The sequence below is a fragment of the Manis pentadactyla genome, chromosome 5, assembly GCF_030020395.1.
Source record: "Manis pentadactyla isolate mManPen7 chromosome 5, mManPen7.hap1, whole genome shotgun sequence".
NCBI classification, from domain to species: Eukaryota; Metazoa; Chordata; class Mammalia; order Pholidota; family Manidae; genus Manis; species Manis pentadactyla.
In genome coordinates, this window is record NC_080023.1 from 45,402,333 (window position 1) to 45,423,644 (window position 21,312).

The window sequence follows — 21,312 nt, forward strand, 5'->3', positions numbered from 1 at the left end:
GCTTCCTGAGGGCAGGGGTGGGAACGTTTAGTAAAAATGTGAAGAGAGAATGTATTTAAAAACTGCGTTCTGAAAATTGTTCTCTAGTACTGCAGATGAACAAGGATGATGTAACTGCCCTACATTGTAAAGTGGTATGCCTTATCCAGAATGGAAGCTTCAAGGAAGCCTTGAATGTCATCAATACTCACACCAAAGTGTTAGCCAAGTAAGTGATTCAGTTGGCTTTTTGTGCAGTTACTAGAAACACATTCTTCATAGCTATAACCATTTTCATGTTTTTCTTCCAGTATTCAGTGATTTTTTTAAAAAAATCTTTTCTTCCCTTCCTTTTTTCTTTTGCTTGCCAGTAGTGTTTGTGACACTGGAAGGAGCAATAGTAACTTTGTTCTTTTCTGCCTTAGGTAGCCTTTTCTTTACCCCTGTCTTCCCTTGAACCACTGAGAAGGAGGTAAACTGTGGAGGGATGTGGAGCATAAATGTAACGAGTTCTTGGAGGACATAGCACAACTCACCATAAGTTGAATTAGGAAAACAAAGCCATAGAAGCAGAACATGTAGGATAGGGATGTATAAGTAGAGAGAGGTCTCCAGGATGGTATGGCAGTCCTGTGTAGGTAGGTCGTCCTCTCTGCCCACCTACTTTGAGAATTGCTAAGGTGAATGTGATTTTAGGCCAAGATCTTTCAGCGTCAGAGTTCTTTAGCAGTATTTAGAATATGTAGTGGATTATTTTGTTGTTAATCTTCTTTCAATTATTTATATCATTTCATGAAATATGAACTTATATTCTAAATTGTTACTGTAATTTGATTTTTCTTTCTAGTTAGGCCTCAGCTCCAAAAGAAATGTGTGTTGAAATGAAGTTTGCAGTGTATTTATTCTTCAGCGAGATCGTAGTTTGTAAGGTGCAGAACAGTATATAGTATACCTCTTTTTGTATAAGAAAGGAGGACATAAGAATTTATATGTGTATTTTACTGTATAAGTAAAAATTTGATAATTATCATGAGTTATGGTTGAAACAAAATAAGTTTTGGGTGTCACGTTAATGTAGCTGAATGAGTCAATGTAGGTAAGTAGTGTTTTTGTAGTTGTGTTTACCACTTGTTAGGTTATGAGTGCTATCTTAAGATTTCTAGTTACTTTGCTTATCAATTGCTTCTTGAACAAATTAAAAAAGCAGCTTTATATGGCTTACTATTTGATGAGATTTTAAAAACTTCTATAATCTGTTTAAAACAGTTTTAACATTGTGTATGTAGACTATTATTTAACTGATCCATGATTTCATTCTTAAATGTTTATTTCAAAAGGCCATTAATTCTAGTAAGAATATCCATGAAAGCAAGAGAAGGTAGGGAAATAAAGATAGTATTTTTGGCTACCGCCTGATTTTCAGACCTGTCACTAACTGTCAATTTCCTCTTCTATTGTTAATGGGGATTAAATAACAGTATAGATGAAGTGCTTAGAGCAGTGTTGGGCATATAGTAGGTGTTCTGTGATGTTAGTTGATAATCAGATATTGTTTCTTTCCTTTTCAGTAACTCTCTTTCCTTTGAGAAGGCATATTGCGAGTACAGGCTGAACAGAATTGAGAATGCCTTGAAAACAATAGAAAGTGCCAATCAGCAGACAGACAAACTAAAGGAGCTTTATGGACAAGTGGTAATTACTGCTTTAAAATACCTGTTGACAATTATTCTGAGTGAGCATGACTGTAGTGTAGCAAGGAGTAGGGATGAGGAACCTCAGCCCATCCTGACACTCCACAAAATTGGCCACCAAACCAATTCTTGAGGTTTGAACATACTCCCTCTTCTTGATCTTTATACAAACAGCTTCATATATAAGAGTTCTATGAACAAATGCCTTCTCAGGGCGATTAAAAAGTTAAGAAAAGTAAGAACTATCCTATGAAATTTCGATTTTATAGTTGTAAAGATAAAGGCCAATGAACTTATAAATATACACAGTTTTGAAATTGTATTTCTTTCCTAGTTTTCAACTGGTATGCTAAGGTTAAAATAAAGTAATTCATGATGGATAAGAATTTGGATGAAATCAACTAGTTCATGAAATCCCTGACAATATTTTACTCTAAAAGGGTTTTGAGACATATAATTAAGCCTATAGGAGGACTATTAATGATGAGAGGACAGAAGTGCTATATTACAGATTTGTAAAATGTCAGGTTAGGGCAAATAATGTTGTATTGAATATATTGACCCCAAGGGGTAGTATGAGTTTAACAATAAAAATGGGTTGAAGAAAGATTTGGGCAAGTTCATGGATCATGTATCTATGTTTTGTATGATTGATACTACCCTATGGATAACCAGTTTCTGGGAAAAAGAAAATGAACATTGCAGTGAACTTCTGGGAAATATTAAATCCTCTTGTTAATATCTAATTTTGTTCCTGTTTACTGGAGCTTAGCAATTTTTTGGTGTAGGGGAAATTTTTTTCATTATAACTCAGATTTAAGGTAACAGGGTGATTTCTATAGAAAGATTTTCTTTCACAGCCCACTTAGGTACTTAACTAACCTCAGGAAGGAGGTAGATACAATGACTTTTCTGACTGAATCATGCCTATAAATTTGCAAAATAGAAGAGATTTGTTGCAAGTAGCTTTTTAAAAGTATTAGTTGCACACAAAACTAATTTTAAAATTATAAAGGGAAAAATAGTTGATTGCCCATGTTATGCTAGATTAGTTTCCTGGTTAGAGTGTTTCCAAGAAGAGTTTGTATGATGTTAGAGACATAACACTACATTTGTCTTGTCTTCTGATTTGTTTGTTATTTGTCTTTTTAGTTGTACCGGTTAGAACGCTATGATGAATGCTTAGCTGTATATAGAGATCTCGTCCGAAACTCCCAAGATGATTATGACGAGGAGAGAAAAACAAACCTTTCAGCAGTTGTTGCTGCTCAAAGCAACTGGGAAAAAGTGGTTCCAGTAAGTATTCCTGTATATATATATATATACAGCCATGAAATAATATTCTTGTCTAGTGTTTGACTGCTATTTTGCTCCATGGCAGGAGAACTTGGGCCTCCAAGAAGGCACACATGAGCTGTGCTACAATGCTGCATGTGCACTGATAGGACAAGGCCAGCTGAACCAGGCAATGAGAATCCTACAAAAAGCTGAAGGTTAGATGTTTATTAAAATTATGTAATTGTAATGTGTGTATTTGCAAAATTTTTCCAGAAATTGCATTTGACCTTTTTGAGTTTTTAAATGTAAATATTGGTGCATTTAGGATTTCTCAAAGTTCACCTAGCCTTTCTATTTGCTTTTTGACCATATCTCTCCTCTATGTCTGTTTAAGCCCTAATTCAGATGATTAGTCCAATTTTATCTACACCAGACCTTAAAGTTTGAATTTTGAGGTTTTTGAACAAGTTACTATGAAAGTTAAATTTAAATTGAGTTAATCTCAAGCACTTTTCAGTAGTACATGGCAAATAATATGAGTGCTCAGTAAATATTGGTTATTATTATTAAACTGGTACTCAAGTATAGTAATAATGTGTGCATATGTGTGTGCATGTGTACACATTCATACACTACATTTATACACTGTTAACACTATTCAAGCACATTTTAATTATATTTAGTATGTTTCCATATGCAATAGTTACATGCTTTGAAGCTTTTAATTAAGAAAAATAATTTTATTAGAGAACTTAACTTTGGTCTCAAGTCCTAAAACATTTAGACTTCTGCATGCACTTTCCTTGGAAGCTATGAAAGTGTTACAGGGACTATAGTAAATGCTCAGGGGGAGAAAAGGTGGAGCAGAGTCTGTTTTAAGTGATTAAGGTTAAAACAAGAGCAGAAGTTAGAGTACTACGAGCAGAAAAATATCTTTGAGAATTATAATTTTTTGACCATACCCAGTATAGGTAGTATGTGAGGGCATATCTATACATTGCAGGTTTGAGTAAAAAGGCTTGGCAGTGGACAGTTTGTTGATGTGTAGCAGATTTTAAAATTTGCAAACCCTTTGATCAGAATTTTATTTCTAGAAATTTCTTTTAAGGAAACAGTTGGATCATTTTACCTGTGTGTCTTTTGAATGCTAATTGAGAGATGTTCCTAAGAAAAAATTCAAAAATATCTTACAAGTTTCTGTCTTATTAGAGGATTGGCTAAATCTTACTATAACTACAAATAGATTACCATGCAGTCATTAAGAATAAAAATAATGTAGATCTGGATTTATTAATACAAAAAAGATACCCACAGGATATTAAGAGTGGGAAGGGAGGTTTCAAAATAGTATTTAGGATATCCCACTTTTAATTAAAATGCAGCTGTGCATTTACATTTAAAAGAAGTAAATGCTAATAGTGGTTATCTCAGGGTGGTATGATTATTGTCTTTATTTTTATACTTTTCTATAGTTTTTGCAATCAACATTTATTACATTTATATTTTTTAAATGACCTTTAAAAATATTTTAACAGAGATCACAAATGAAAGAATAACAAAGAGCTAGAATAATCAGGGACTGATAATATTTATATAATATAGTGGATGCAAACAATTTTTAATTTGCTTGTTGTTAAAATTATCTTGAAATCTACCCAAGAATTTAGTTCTTGTTCTTTGAGATGGTGAAAGGAATAGAAGTTACCCAGCAATGTCAATTTTAAAACCATTTTTTCTTATAGATCTTTGCCGCTGCTCATTATCAGAAGATTCTGTAAGTATTCCATTGTTGTTAAACCCAAATGTTACACTTCCAACTAACAAATTTGTAGGAGGCTTTATTGTAGTATTTTTTGACTTTTGGGAATAGATTCATTAAATAGGAATCACAATAGAAACCCTTTTGATCAGTTACTTGGTGAAGTCTCTTAGGGTAAGAAATTATGACACAAAAATTTTTGTATGATATGCCTTACCCATTTTATTTTAAATTCACATAAATATAAATTCATTCTCTTGTTTTAGATGTAGGGCTCAGGTCTTTGAGGATGGTCTTTTCATAGGAATTCCCCGCGTATTTCTTATGTAGCCCACGCATAAACCAACAGTTGTGATTTCCAGTTTTGTTTTGATTTTTTAAAGCACAGTATCTTAAAGACAGTTGTGAAATAGTTTCATTACAGCATCCTTACAGATGTTAGCTTTTCCACCAGTCTTTTACTGTTTTTTGCTCACACCTAGACAGTAATTTTGTTTACAAACTCACCTTTATCAGATATTTAAGAGCATTCAACATAGTTTCCATTGAAACTTCTTCATTGAAGTTTCATTCCATTGAAACACCTTCATTAAGTTTTATCATTAGCTTATCATACACAACTGGCATAATGGGATTGGAAAAATCGCAGGAGTGCTAGATGTCGTAAAAAGAGAGCAGCTTCCTAACTTTGAACATTCATTGTATGTCAGTCAACTTTTCCAGAGGGGATATAGATTGATCTGAAGTGTCAGTTAAGATTGCTGCTGGTTTAATTACAGAAGTAATTTGTGATTTAACCACAGTAGTAGTTTCTGCTTTTGAAGTTCTTTGTACAGGGATAGTTAGAATTTTTTAATACTTGGTTTACTTATAGTAGAATTAAAAAGCATTTAAAAAATATGTTTTTATGAGAAAATTGTTTCCAGAATTTAGTGGTATCATTGTAAAAATAATTAAACCTGCTTGCTGATTTATTTATTTATTTTAAGATAGTAATAATGATCTTTGAATGGTATTCCTAAGTTTGTTGCCATGCTATGTCCTTTTTAGAATTATGTATCTTTTAAATGTTCGGATTACTAGGTAAATATGTGGATCAATTTGGAGAATTTATAGAAAATAGTTCCTTCTTCTTCTGCTTAGGATGGTACTGAGGAAGACCCACAGACAGAGCTGGCCATCATTCATGGGCAGATGGCCTATATTATGCAGCTTCAGGGTCGTACAGAGGAGGCTTTGCAACTTTACAATCAGATAATAAAACTAAAGTAAGTGCATACTAAAATTAAATGTCTTTTATAAGGTATGAGGTTTCTTTTTTAAGGTTTGTTCCTTTTTGACTGTTGTTCACAGGCCAACAGATGTGGGATTGCTAGCTGTGATTGCAAATAACATCATTACCATTAACAAGGTATGGAATATCCGTGGCTTTCCTATACTTAACATTTTACCCTGAAAGCATATTACCTCAGCTTTGTCCTAGGATAAGTGTTCTTTTTTCCATGACAAAATATTTGTAGCAAAATCACAGTGGGGAGTATTATTTAACTCTCAGAATGATGATGATTCTACAGAGTATATTCAAGAAATAAAAATATTTTGTAGTTACAGACCCTGGACTTTAAAATCTTACCCTTTGCCCAGCTTATAATAATGTGGAGGATCTCTGTTTGTTAGAGGCATAAATTATTTGGACTCCAAATCTTGAAAAAAAAAACTTTCAGTGTAAGCATGTTTTCACATGATTTTTTCATCCAGTGAGTTTGAAAATGCAAATTTTATGTGTAACTTTTCTTTCCAGTGGTTTCTATTTTGGGGTGGGGGAGGAGAGACATGGGCAGGTTCTCTCTCACTTTGCTCCGCCCCCCAACCCAACTGTAAAATATTATGAGTATATGTGTATATATATATATATATATAGAGAGAGAGAGAGAGAGAGAGAGAGACAATCCTAAAAATACTAGTCAAATTAACCACCATTTGGAACATTGTTTCAATGGAAAAATACTTCAAGTTCAGATTTGAAATGCAAGTCTGTAGAAGATAAGAAAAGTAACTTCTGATTTCTCTTTATATGCTATGATATGGCATTTTTCGTGTGCCGTCTTATTTCATCCTTACAGTTACCCTTTTAGGTGGCAGTACTTGTCTCCAATTTATAGAAGTGTAATCTGAAGCTGAACAAGTTAAGTGATTTGTATAATGTCACAGAAGTACAACTTGGATTCATATTCCAATCTCTGACTTGAAAGTGTGTGCTTTTGGTCCTTCATGGTACCTCTCTCCCTGTATAGCAGAAATTCAGAGAATACGCAGACATGGAGTAATGGTGTGGGTTATTGTTATAGAATGTTGCAGGCCATTGGCATGGTTTAGGTTTCCGAAAATTCATGCTGGCATTTGAATTTCAGCAACGATATTTACCTGACTATGTTATGAGTGATTTGAAATGCTAGTGAGGACAAATTCTTTTTATCTGATATGTAATTGTGGGGAGGAGAGTGTATGAAATACTATGTCAATCTTAATGTAATTATACACTCATCTTTCTTCAGTCAACAGGCATTTATTTCTGACTTTTTTATTCAAAGTAGTGCTTCATGCAATAGGTAATGCAAAAGAAATATGAAACATGGTCTTAATCATTACATAGTTAAAGAATCTAATTCTTACATTGAGAAAAATTATGCATATTTAAATTTCTTGTCTGTATCCTTTATAATTACAATATGTGGTAAAAGAAAAGATCTTTGGTTGGCAAATTTGAGCTTACCTTTGGAGGAGGGATATGGTTTAAAGGTTAAGCAACAGCATAGGCAAATGAACATATGAAACAATATTTATGACTTGGGGGAAGCGAGAAAACAGAAGATACATGCTGGCTAGTTAAAAAAAATAAATGGTTATTTTTAATGATATCAAGGTATGGGAGGCCTTGAAAATGAAATTTTTTAATATGAGTGCCATGATAGCAAAGTTTAAGAGAAATCTGGCAGTGGCATGTGTGATGAATTGAAGTGTTAAAATAGTGATGTAGGCATACCAACTAGAAATATGGTTTTTTGAGAACTGATTTATATGAAAGCCAGTTTCTTACTGTACATTTAAAATAATTTCATATTTGTTTTGAGCTTCACACTCAAAAGTAATTTATTTTAGATTTCTTCTTTGCATTCTTTTAGTCTTTAAACTGGTAGAAGACCTGATTTAAAAACACAGTGTTATCACTTATTTGTATAAATACATCATTTAATAAAGCTAGAATTTTATACATGTAGTGGACACTCAGATGCTCAGTTTGTCTTCAGGATGTAATGTGATTTAATTATCTTTCTTCTTGAAAGGTATGTGACTATGTTTCTTAACAGGACTTTCTTTAGACAGATAACACTGCTTGCCCTACACAAAAATTTCAGAAATTGAGCTTCTTTGTGCTTGCCTAGGTGAGAAGGCCCTTAAGAAAAGGGAAAACAGTTGCTTTGTTGCATTGTATTTTTTTACTAAAAATGAGTACAAAGGAGGTGTGAACATATTTCTGAATTTTAATGCTCTGCTTACATAATGACAATATTTAAAAGAAATGAGTTACTTTCCTCATTGCAAATTTAGTTATCTTTGTAGTCCTAATTTCCACTGTGCTGTCCCTATGTACTTTTCTCTAAAAATCTCACAACAAACATTTGAAAGTAGAAAAATAAAAGAAAACCAAGAACCCAAGACACACATTATAAGGGTCTTAGTGTAGGCACCACAACCAGGTAGATATAGTATCTTCCCAGCTCATATGTTGCATTTATACAAAATAAATGAAGGAGGAATAGGCCTTGGAAAATTAAAAGAGTTGAAGTCTTAGATTACTGGTAATTGTGGGTGAACTTTTCTTTGCCAGGACCAAAATGTCTTTGACTCCAAGAAGAAGGTGAAATTAACCAGTGCGGAAGGGGTAGAGTTTAAGCTTTCCAAGAAACAACTGCAAGCTATAGAATTTAACAAAGCTTTACTTGCTATGTACACAAACCAGGTAGGTAACAGACCTCTTTTCCCCTATTTTGGAGTATGGCATAAGAGGCCTAATGGGTACATCAGTCCCATCTATTTGTATTTTTTTATATTTTGTCCTAAACCCATGTATTCTTCAGAATGTTACATATTATAGATTTTACTTGTTAAACCTTTGGCACAACCCTTTGTAAAGATGTACAATTCGTTACTTTTAAGAAGAAGACAAGACCATACATGTAATGAGATAAATTTTCTCATTACCATATTTCTAATCTCTGAATTAAAGTAAGAAAGATGGTTATCATGATTATAGCTTTAAGATCCATCTTTCATTGTAGTTTGTGCATAATCACAGCAAGTTAAAAATATTAAGAAGGTCAGTTCTAACTCTTGATGTGCATTGATTCTAATTATGATTTCATATTCTTCTAGAGCAAAGGTTTTCAGTGGTAGAGTAAGAGGCAGTAAAACTTAGAACTTGTCCTTTCCTAAATGCTTTCAGAACTCTGCTTAAATTCAGTGAATAGAAATCTTTCTTATGGGAAAAATAATTGAAAATAGTTAATGAAAACCACTTCTCTCACCCCTGGCAGTCCTACACTTACTATTTTGTTTCAACTGATTTCTTCCTCTCTTCCCCATTCTTTTCTTCTTGTCATTCACTTAATGTTTAATTTCATTAACCAGCTTATTTTTGTGTGGGGGGAAATACTGTCTTCCAGGCAGAACAGTGCCGCAAAATATCTGCCACTTTGCAGTCCCAAAGTCCTGAGCATCTCCTGCCTGTGTTAATCCAAGCTGCCCAGCTCTGCCGTGAAAAACAGCACACCAAAGCAATAGAGCTGCTTCAGGTAAAGGAATTACTTGAATTTTTAATGAGGTGTCTTTAATGATGCAGCCTTGTTCATTTTCATTATGTTATAATAAAATACAAGCTTATAAATTTCATGGAAAAACTAATAGGTAATATACCACTAGGCAAGTTCCAGAGTGTCACTTTAGTTAATTCTTGGGCTGTAGCTTTGTTTTATATAAATTTTCCTTAATAAATGTTTGCCCTAAACCCTGAAGAATGCTTTTCATCTGGAGATCAATTTAACCTGATTTAAAGAGTTTTAGGTTTGAAAAACATGTTTATTCCTTTTTTAGTAATGGTTCTCCAGTGAGTTTCAATCCAAAACAATTACAATTATAAATGATAACTGCCTTGGTTTTTGTCAACATGACTCAACTCTTGGATTATTTGAAATTTCTTGAGAGTAGATAACATTGGAAAATTGGACAGGGTAAAATTAGGACCAGCCTGAGGGCACGGTTGCCTAGGGGCTCTCAGTAACGAGGTGTCATTTACTTGAGTGTCTTTCTTTTTAAAAAAATTATGTAGTAATCTTAATGATTATTTCTCTACTAGTGACTTTCTGGAAACCTGAAATTATTGCACTTAATTTCAGAGCATAATTTCAAAGCGAAGTGGGTGTTGAATAAAATTTTTTCAAAGTTAAAATTTTGACCTGAACCCAGAAGTTTAATGTTTTAAAACTGGATTTAAAATATTATGTAGCTGAGAAAATTTGAATGGTTAGTTGTATAAATTAAATGTGATTTTTTTCCCCTCTAACTAAAAACATTTCAGGAATTTTCAGATCAGCATCCAGAAAATGCAGCTGATACTAAGTTGACCATGGCACAGCTAAAAATTTCCCAAGGTATTAATAATTCCATCATGATTAAAACATCATTTTAAGAGAAACATTGTTGGAATGATTTTGAAGTAGTTGTGGACTATGTGATTTAAGAATTTTTGCATAATGGTAAAACATAATTAATGCTGCTTCAAACATGAGACTAGGTATGTGAGTTTACACAGATTGAGTAGTGAGTCCACCTTTTCTTGGGTTACTCCTGAATTGTTAGAATGATTTTCAGTATATGCCTTGAAAGTCAGTAGAAGCAAAGGATTCCTGTGTTCCAAAAGACCATACTTACTCAGATTCCCTGGATTTGTCGTGTGCAAAATGTTCGTATCTGTTACTTGGTAATATTTGCATGAAATAAGGGTTATTTGCATCTTAGTTTTCAAAATTTCTTAGCTTAGCCTTTTATCCTTCATTTGCCCTTTACAACACATATCTCTGGGGGAGAAGAGGCAAGGAAATTTAAGGAGAAATGGATGTTCTTGACTCTTACAGAAAACTACTAGTATTTTCATCCATGATTTTGAACCAACCTTGAGTGTTTATCTAGAGCTGGATTGTCCATATTTGGTAGCCACTAGCCACATGTAGTTATTTTAAGTTTAAATTAAAATTAAATTGAAGTAATTCAGTTCTTAATTTGTGCTGGGCACATTTCAGAAGCTCAGTAGCCACATGTGGTTAAATTGTTCATCACCACAGAAAGTTCTATTCGACAGCTCTGGTGTAGACTGTGCATTCTCTATGTGTGTGAGTGTGTGTGTGTGTGAGAGAGAGAGAGAGAGAGAGAGAGAGAGATTTGAGGTGGGGTGGGGTGGGGATTTACAAAAAATTACAGATATGATGGCTGAAATGAAAATTTCATGGGTAAAGAGGAGGGGAGTTGCAAGTAGAGAAGGAAAAATCTGAAGACTCTTTAGTGGGTTGTAATGAAAACAAGCTTGAGAAGCACTGCTGTTCTCCCTGTTACTCTGTTCTCACATTTCCTTACCTTCCTCCCTTATTTCTTTTTCCTTTCCTCACCTCTTCTTTTTCTTGATGCCCTCTTCATTTTCTTTCCTCATCCAATATTCAGTTTATTTTTGTATGGATTATTTATCATAATAAATTTACTGAGAGAAAGCCATCATAATTCTTGTTTCATTTTTAAAGACTTTGAAAGGTTTATGTTCCTAAGGTTTGCAGTGAATGAAAAATCAGAATTTTGACACCATATGAAATTTGCCAATGCACTCATATCTATAGTCATATATTTCAAGGTCTTTGGGGAAGGACTCCCACCTTTAGGGTACAGTCTGAAAAGGGGGAACTAGAACTCAGCAGACTGGGAGTTGGCAGACTTCTTTTCTGGCACTCTGGCAGCTCTGCCACTAACTTTCTTTGTGGTCGTAAGTAAGGTATATTGTTTCTTTAAAACTCAATTTCCTTATCTTTAAAAAGAATAGAGGACATTATCCCGAAGACCCCAGAGCTTGGGTATTTAAAGATGTTACAAAATATGACTTCAATTTCTTGGGTTTTTTTTTTCATTATCTTTCTTCAATGTGATGCTCATTTTATTTTTAATTTTTCAAGGTAATATATCCAAAGCATGTCTAATACTGAGAAGCATAGAGGGGTTAAAGCATAAACCAGGCATGGTGAGTTCATAACTAAAATATTACAAGACTGAAACGTAATGAAATTATAGTCCATTGGTGTGTTTGATGTTTCTTTATATTCACTTTAATTTCTACTTATTTATTTAAGTTATCTGCTATACATTTAATTCCATTTTGTGCTCTGCTTTGCATTGGTTTATTATTTAGTCAAAATGTGTTTCAGGTACTTTTTAGGCTTTATAGTATCACTGAAAGCCATAAGACCTACATAGGGAATTTTGTGGCATAATAAATTATTTTATAATCTCCTCAGTGTGACATCTTTGAGTTAAAACAAGTTAGAAATAGTGGCCAACAAATTTAGTTTTTAGTTCTCTCATTATTTAAGCTTCACAGGTTTAGGTCACTAATATAGCTATGAAAACATCTATTTCAAAGTAGAGTCTAATTGTGTAGTTGGGTATGTGCATTTATTGAACAGGGACTGGTTTATTCATGTCTCTATAAACAGTTTGTTTACAGTTGGCACTCAGTAAATGCATTATAATATTATGGTAGTACTTTCTCTTTTAAGATTCCTATTTCAGAGACTAAGCTGTGATTAATTTATATTAGAATTAAACCTTCTAAATGCCTGAAAGTAAAATGTTTCTAATATTAGTATCTTGCCTTTTACTACCTTTCAAGGAATTTATCCACTTTATCTAGGTTGTTGAATTTATTATCATGGAAGTTTTTGTTTATTTCCTACTTATTCTTTTAATACCTGTGGAACCTCTGTTATTCCTGATACTGGTTGTTCGTGTCTTCTTTTTTTGTTTTCTGATCAGTCTGGCCAGTGGTTTATCAGTTTTATTTATTTATTTATTTATTTTATTTATTTTATTTATTTATTTATTTATCAGGTTTATTTATTTTTGTTTCCTTTCTGTCCTCATCTCCTATTGCTCCTCCTGCTCTCTCTCCATTCCAGCCCCATGGCCTCTTTGCTATCCCTCCAACACACTAGGCAAGCTTTTCACTGGCTTTATGTAGCTCAGGCCACTTGCAGTTTATCATGGGAGTTTAGTCACACTAGAGTATACCTCACTGATAACACACTTGGATGTCTCAGCAAGGTCTTATTATATAAACTAGTTTTCTAAGCACTTATTCTCAACTTGTGTAATTATCTTGTGCACTGGTAACAAATTAAACTGGCACTGCTTTAAGAGGAAAGTTATATTTTATAGATAACTTACCTGTGTATTTGGAAAATACTTGTGCATGGTATTTTCAGTTATGCTTATAAAAATGGTGATTTTTATGATGAATTAGATACTGGCCAAGAGCCCAGCAACCTTTATTTGCTATTTCTTCAGTGTTTTCCATTTTCAAAAATCTTACTCTGGGAGAGGAGGAATTTCATTCCATTAATTTGTACCTTTGGCTGGGTAGGTGTCCGCATTAGTGACCATGTATAGCCATGAAGAAGATATTGATAGTGCCATTGAGGTCTTCACACAAGCTATCCAGTGGTATCAAAACCATCAGGTAAATAAATGGGTAAATTGTTATGAGGGCATGTCTTTTACATAAAAATAGAAAGCTGCAGTAATAAACTTGAAATTTAGGAGAAATGAAATATTCCAAGTCACCATTTTAAAAATCAAATACTATTGAATTGTCATATTTATTTTTTAAATATACCAGATCCAAATAAAGTTATTAGAAATAAGAAATACTTGCAAAATGAGAAAAATGGCTCATCTGTGTTTTCTGAATTCTTTCCTTTGTGTGTGTTTCTGTGTTTTTGTGTGCTTGCATGTAATCTCAAATAATGTGAATAGTACATGGTTGCATGTAGAAGTGCTCATCTTTAATGGCTAGAGAGCTGGCTCGTGGATGGTAGTAATTAATGGGATAATACATGGAACAATTGTATATCTTGTCTCCATCCAACTTGGAATATCTTCATTTTCTCCAGTATGGATCTCTGAATGAGCAACATCCAACTTAGAAATAAATATATATAACACAGGTGGCATTTATACTTTTAGCACTATTAGTGTGGAGGGATATCAGTGTTCTGGGAAGTATTGTATATTTATTTTTGAGAACCGAGGTGACATCTTTAAGATTTGAATATGGAGGGATATTTCTAATTGTAGACAATCCAAATTCATAAATTGGTCATTGCTTACACTAATCTGTCAACCCTCTTCCCTACATGTGTGTTTGAATTTTGTTGTCATTTCATGCATTTTATAAAACTTAAGATGAAGATTTTAATGGATACATCTATTTTAAAGGTCAAATGAATATTAGATTTCATTGACTTACTAGATAATTAGCTTAAACCCTTTTTTTCTCTCCTTACTGAACCTGTAGCCCAAATCTCCTGCTCATTTGTCCTTGGTAAGAGAAGCTGCAAACTTCAAACTCAAATATGGGCGGAAGAAGGAGGCAATTAGTGACCTGGAACAACTATGGAAGTAAGCTCTGAATGAAGATATAGAAATCCAAATTTTATTGCTGTTATCTGGTATGAGGGGATTATTTCGATTGCTTATGTTCTTTTCTCCAGTTTTACACATTCCTCAATAACTTTATTCTTTTTTCTTTTAGACAGAATCCAAAAGATATTCATACCCTGGCGCAGCTTATTTCTGCCTACTCACTTGTAGATCCTGAGAAAGCAAAAGCGTATCCTTTTAATTGTTGCTCCAGACAGCTCCCAGGTAGCACACTAGATCTCTTAACAGTACCTGTTTTGACCAAGGCCTTTTCTGTAGTAAATCACAACAAACAAGACCCCTTTCTAACTAGTAAGAGAAAAAAATAGAATTTACTGAATCATGTGACTAAAAAATACAGTGATAGATCCAACTTAGGGTCTGGTTTGATCCAGAAGCAAAAATAAAGCTTATATCTAAAAAAAAATGCCGCTTATATCTCTCTGGGTTCAAGTCCAGCAGCAAAAAAAAAAAAAGAAAAGGTGTATTTTATTTGGGTAGTTGTTGTATGATTATGAAAAGTCATTCTGATCGAACTGTCTTCAATCACATGCTCACCTCAAACAGTTACTGAAGGTAAGAGGATTCAGTGCCCTGATTGGCCGAGTTTGGATCATGTATGCCTATCAGGGTGTGTTACCAAAATCTGGGTGGTGTGGTGATTCCTAAGCAAACACAAGTCAAAACCTCTGTAATGATTAAGTCTGTGTGTATAAGCTTGATAGTTGCTTTGAAATGGAGTTTTTAGTTAGCCACGACCTTGAAAGTGTATATCACTGAGTTAAGGAGTAGATGATTGGATTATGACTCCTTTTCTCAGTATGTGATACGTAATTGACCTTAAGGCCTACTGATCTGTTATTCTACAGAAGATTTAAGTTGTGGTTTTTTGGTTTTTTTTTTTTTGCTTTTGACAAAGCATCAAAGCATCAAAGAAAGACTGTTTCTCTTGACTGACATATGGATGTACGTATGTTGTGTTCCTCAACTCCTGTTTTATCCCAGTCTTAGTAAACACTTGCCCTCGTCAGATAGTATGTCTCTAAAAGTAGATGTTGAGGCTCTTGAAAATTCTCCTGGTGCTACATACATCCGGAAGAAGGGTGGAAAAGTTGCTGGAGATAGTCAGCCAAAGGAGCAAGGGTAATGTTTTTAAGTCCTCTTTTGTTTCTTTTCCCTTCTTTTGTTGTGCCTAGCTCTTAGTCCTTGTTTTCCCTCCTCCTTCCCAGACTCAGATTAACCTTTGGTGTTACTTTCACATGTATCCTTCAGGATCTTTTATATATTTACACACAGAGGTGGTTTAGAAATACTTCCATTGGATTTGCTTACACTTGCTTTTTATAGGAGTGCGATTATATTGTATTTACTGTTTTCCAGCTTGCTTGCTTTCATTTACTAAGCCTTGGAGATACTCCCGTATTCTAAATGTAGACATATTTTATTCTTTTTATGCATAGGCTGGATGTGCCCTACTCTATTTATCTGTAAGTTTTTAATGTAAATATAGTAATTGTATCATTTAGCAATTCTAAACCAAAATGAAGATGCGTTCTATTTTGCTGATTTGGAGGACAGGTTATCTAGCTTGGGATGGATGTCAGATTCTGATTCTTGTTCTCCTGTACTGCCATCTCAAAAATATAGTTAGCAGAGGCCTACAGTAAAATATTTTAAGATTCTATTTTTTATTCAGGATGAATAGAGAATGGAAGAGATACAACACTTCCCTAGTTTTGTGGCTTTCATATTTTGTCACTATTTTCTCCTTTTTTGAATACCTTTTGAAATTTTTTCCTAACAAAAAAATGTATCAGCAACAACATATAATTGGCTTCATATTTTGTGTTAGGTGAAAAAGCATTTTATCCTCATAATAGATTTTAAAAACTTAAATAAGGAAATGGAGTCTCAGAGTTTTACTTTGTACATTTTACATTTCATCACACTCCAATTTCAAAAACCCCAAATTGAAATAAATTCAAACCATAGCCTAAGGGGATTTTCAAATAATGCCTGTTTTAAGTATGTTCAGTATTTTTTTTTCTTCTTCCACAACAGGGTTGAGTATTTAGTAAGAACATTTAGTTTTTTCTAATACTTTAATCATTTATCTCTTTCCTTTAGACAGTTAAGATGAATATTGAGTTCTAAGCTTTTACATCTCATCACAGTATTTTCATTAGCTATTATTAATGCCTCGTATGCTAACTTTTGGATACAAAGGTTTAGTTTCTGTTGAAGACACACTATGTTGTTGACAATAAATTATGTTCCTTGTCCTTAAAGGAACTTAAGTCTAGCAGAAGGACATAAGTTGAACAGTATTAACAGTAAAATTAAAGGTTACATTTGTTATAATTGTGCAGGGCATAGAGGATTACCACAGAGAATAATCAGTCTTTCCTGGGGACAGCAGGAGGTTAGGAAAGGTTTCATGGAGCAGGTGGTTGTGTTGACTCTTATGGAATATAAGGAGGATGAGTTCAAGGGTGGGTGAAGGCAGAGAAGAGATGACAGAGAACCTTTGGGAAATGGCAGCTGTGGCTGTGGAGTATGATTTGTAGGGAAGCAATTTAGAAGACTTGCATAGTCTGGATGAAGTTCTAAAGTAAAACACTATGTTGCATCTGTTCTTCAGGGTACCCTGAAAACTTACACAACTGAATGACTTGGTAGAATGAAATTTGGCAGAAATTGTTGCGCTCTCATCTTTTATTTTGCTGTTTCATAGTTCCCATAGAGGGATATCAACATATCATTATGTACAGAGATTTGTTTTATGTATTCCTCTTATAGCTGTCAGAGTACTTAGCAATTATTTTGAAGTTCTCTTGATTTCTTAATTTCTCATGCCCTTTTCAGCACTTTTTTTTTTTTTTGGTGGCCAGTGTACTTACTAAAGATTTTACCTAAAATATGCAGTAAACTCACAAGGTTCAAAATTGGAAAGATAACAAAGTGCGGAGTAAAAAGTCTTCCTACCACCCTCATCTGCTCTCCTCCTTCCCAAGACCACAACCAATGTTACTTGACTTGCATGTCCTCCTAGAGATATTCTTTGCATGTATTGTACCTATACATGTTCTGGCAAAGAGTTTGATTATCTCTTCTCTGGTTTTGCTAAGCCTAAAGTAACATGCTACAACACTATACATTTTCATGCTTGTTCAGATTTCTTACCTTTTTAAATAGACTTACCGTGTACCAATGTAAAAGTTACCTCTTTCGTTGAAATAGTTTACACCCCACTCTTCTAAACCACCTTCCAAAAACTACAGTGTATGAAGGTTTATTAAATTTAACCTGACTTAATATCCAGGCTAGTTTATGAGCTTTGGTGAGGTGGGGTCAAGTTTCAAATGTCTTTATGATAAAGTGCCCATCTTACTCTTTTGTACATGCTTCATATTCTATAAATATTTTATTACAATGATGGTCATGATTTTTCTTTTTGTAGACAGGGAGATTTGAAGAAGAAGAAGAAGAAGAAAAAGGGTAAGGCTGCTTTTTTTTTTTTTTTTTTTTTTTAAATCTTTATGTTCCTTTCTACAAGATAAAAGCTTGAGTTTAGCCCTATATAGAAATCTTTGGACATAAATATACTGTTTTCTCGTTTTGTATCTTTGGACATCGACTTTTGACTACAGCTAGCATTAATTTCATTACCTTGAAGAGTGTGGCTCTGGAGTTTGATTGCCTGAACTCAAATTATTGATCTTTCAATCTGACAGGTTACTTGACATAGCTGCCTTGAGTTTTTCATCTATAAAGTGAATTATGATAGTATATACCTCATGGGATTAAATGAGGTACTATATATATAAAGTTCTTACAGGTGCCTGGCACATAGTAAGCCCTTATAGGTTAGAGTTCTTTTAGGCACAGGTGCTATAGAACTTCATCAAACTGGCCTAAGAAATTTATTTACAAAATGATAGTATAGAGGAAGGTTGATCTAGGAGTTGTACTCTGTTCTGCTGTACACAACACTAAATCCTATTAGAGTCATTTAATGTTTGTTAGAAACAGTCAAGGCTTGTCATGTACATCCACAAGACAAAGTGCGCCTCTGTGCAATTGGCGCATCTTCCCATTAATCTGATTGGGCCAACATAGGTGCATGGCCAGCCTCTAACCATTAAGCAGCAGAATCCCATGCATTGATTGGCTTAGGCTGTGTTCTTAATCCATGGTAAAAGTGGGTGGAATTAACCATGCTTGGCTTCAGCTAGTCAGAGGTTATCCTGGAGCCATCTACCTGTTCCAGAACTTTAGGAAATTTGTGGTACCAGATTTCGCCCACTATCATGTTAGGATTCTGGTTTCCCAAGTCTGCTAGGTTATTACCACTTCTCTGTTTTCCTGCTTCCAAAATTTTATTGATAATTTCTTTTCTCTTATTCTTCCTTCTAATGTGTTTGTATCGTAGTTAAAAGTTTGGGGACACTGCAGAAGCTAATGTTTGCATTCAATCCACTGTCTTTCACTAGACGTCTATTCACTTTTGTCACAGTACTTCAAAATTCGTAAAAACTCAGTAAATACTTATGTTTTGTATATTAGTAATACTGTATGCTGATAACTATATGTAGCAATAACCTCTAACTTCATTTTCTGTTTTTTTGTGATTTCCAGATGAGCATTTTTTAAAAACTTGATGATATATGCTCATTATAAAAGCAAGTAAGATTTCTATAATTATAAAATGGCATAAAGAATGGAAAATTCCAAAAAAAAAAGGAAAATTCCCTACCCAAATTCATATTCCCAGAGATAATTTCTTAGCTATTGTATATGTAGAACATACATTATTATACATTTACATGCTCAGTCAATAAAAGTTCGTACAGATATGAACATGTCACCAGAATAATGTGTTAAAATCTACTTTAGACTATTGTGCAGGCATTTTTCCAAATTATTAAATACAGATGTACTTCACTGTTTAACTTATGGCTGTAGTTTTCTGTAGGATGGGTATACAATAATTTAATCATTCTCTTATAGTTAGCTACTTTGAGAATCATAGAGAATTCTCTTATACCCAACTGTAGTTTATGGGTATCTGTATGATAAATTTCTAGAAGAATAAATTTGGACTGATACTGCCAAATTAAATTACTCTCTACAGAGGCCATACAAGTATTTATTGCTGCTAGGAGCATTTGAATCTGTCTCACTATCTCAGCAACACTGGGTGTTACTGCTTTTCATATTTATTAGTTTGATAGAATTTGTTACCTTTTTCATTTTTAATCAGAGGCTGAGCATCTTTTACATGACTATTGACTTATTTTTCATGCCTTACCGTAATTAAAGCTATGACCATTTTTCTTTGCTTGATTTACCTATTGACTATCAAGACCTCATTCTATATTAATATCAACCCACTGTTGTATAAAATGCAAATATCTTTTCATTTTGCTATTTCTTTTAAATGTGTCTTCAATGCAGTGAAATTAAATCTTTTCCTTTGTGACTTCTGAACTTTGTGTCATGCTTAGAAATAAGGTCTTTTTCCCTGCTAGATAATACAATTAAAATTTTACATCAGATAAATTTATTTCATTTTTTTTTATTAAAGTATTTTTGATATACACTCTTATGAAGGTTTCACATGAAAAAACAATGTGGTTGCTACATTCACCCATATTATTGAGTCCCCTCCCATACCCCATTGCAGTCACTGTCCATCAGTGCAGTAAGATGCCACAGAGTCACTATTTGCCTTCTCTGTGCTACTGTCTTCTTCATGATCCCCCCCAACACCATGTGCGCTAATCATACCCCTCAATCCCCTCCTCCCTCCCTCCCCACCTGCCCTCCCCTACCCTTACCCCTTGGTAAACTCTAGTCCCTTCTTGGACTCTGTGAGTCTGCTGCTGTTTTGTTCCTTCAGTTTTGCTTCATTGTTATACTCCACAAATGAGGGAAATTATTTGGTACTTGTCCTTCTCCTCGTGGCTTATTTCACTAAGCATAATACCCTCTAGATCCATCCATGTTGTTGCAAATGATAGGATCTGTTTTCTCCTTATGGCTGAGTATTATTCCATTGTGTATATGTACCACATCTTTATCTATTCATCAAATCATGGACACTTAGGTTGCTTCCATATCTTGGCTATTGTAAATACTGCTGCAGTAAACATAGGAGTGCATATGTCTTTTTGAATCTGAGAACTTGTATTCTTTATGTAAATTCCTTTGTGGAATTCTCTCATCAAATGGTATTTCTATTTTTAGTTTTATGAGGGACCCCCATATTGCTTTCCACATGGTTGAACTAGCTTACATTCCCACCAGCAGTGTAGGAGGGTTCCCCTTTCTCCACATCCTCACAAGCATTTGTTGTTCTTAGTCTTTTTGATGCTGGCCATCCTAACTGGTGTGAGGTGATATCTCATTGTGGTTTTAATTTGCATTTGCCTAATGATTAGTGATGTGGAGCATCTTTTCATGTGCCTGTTGACCATCTGAATTTCTTCCTTGGGGAATTGTGTGTTCATATTCTCCACCCATTTTTAATTGGGTTATTTGCTTTTGGGTTGTTGGTGTGTGTGAATTCTTTATATAGTTTCGATGTTAACCCCTTGTCAGATATGTCATTTACAAATATATTCTCCCATACAGTAGGGTGCTTTTTGTTCTGCTGACGGTGTCCTTTGCCATACAGAAACTTTTTAGCTTGATATAGTCCTATGTGTTCATTTTTGCTTTTGTTTCCCTTGCCTGAAGAGATGCGTTCAGCAAAATGTTGCTCATGTTTATATTCAGGAGATTTTTGCCTATGTTGTCTTCTAAGAGTTT

The 21,312-nt window shown here is 34.0% G+C and overlaps 1 protein-coding gene across 1 annotated transcript in view; it reads left to right on the forward strand.

Moving 5' to 3' along the window:
- Positions 1–21,312, forward strand: part of SRP72 (signal recognition particle 72) — a 30,851-nt gene that overhangs the window by 2,202 nt on the left and 7,337 nt on the right. Inside the window, exons 2-17 of the mRNA XM_036895170.2 lie at positions 88–208; positions 1,548–1,671; positions 2,823–2,966; positions 3,052–3,163; positions 4,691–4,722; positions 5,851–5,975; positions 6,061–6,118; positions 8,597–8,728; positions 9,432–9,560; positions 10,343–10,415; positions 11,979–12,043; positions 13,442–13,537; positions 14,375–14,478; positions 14,612–14,689; positions 15,505–15,642; positions 17,960–17,997. Coding sequence (XP_036751065.2) covers positions 88–208; positions 1,548–1,671; positions 2,823–2,966; positions 3,052–3,163; positions 4,691–4,722; positions 5,851–5,975; positions 6,061–6,118; positions 8,597–8,728; positions 9,432–9,560; positions 10,343–10,415; positions 11,979–12,043; positions 13,442–13,537; positions 14,375–14,478; positions 14,612–14,689; positions 15,505–15,642; positions 17,960–17,997 — 1,569 coding nt within the window. The remainder of the gene's footprint in view (positions 1–87; positions 209–1,547; positions 1,672–2,822; positions 2,967–3,051; positions 3,164–4,690; positions 4,723–5,850; positions 5,976–6,060; positions 6,119–8,596; positions 8,729–9,431; positions 9,561–10,342; positions 10,416–11,978; positions 12,044–13,441; positions 13,538–14,374; positions 14,479–14,611; positions 14,690–15,504; positions 15,643–17,959; positions 17,998–21,312) is intronic.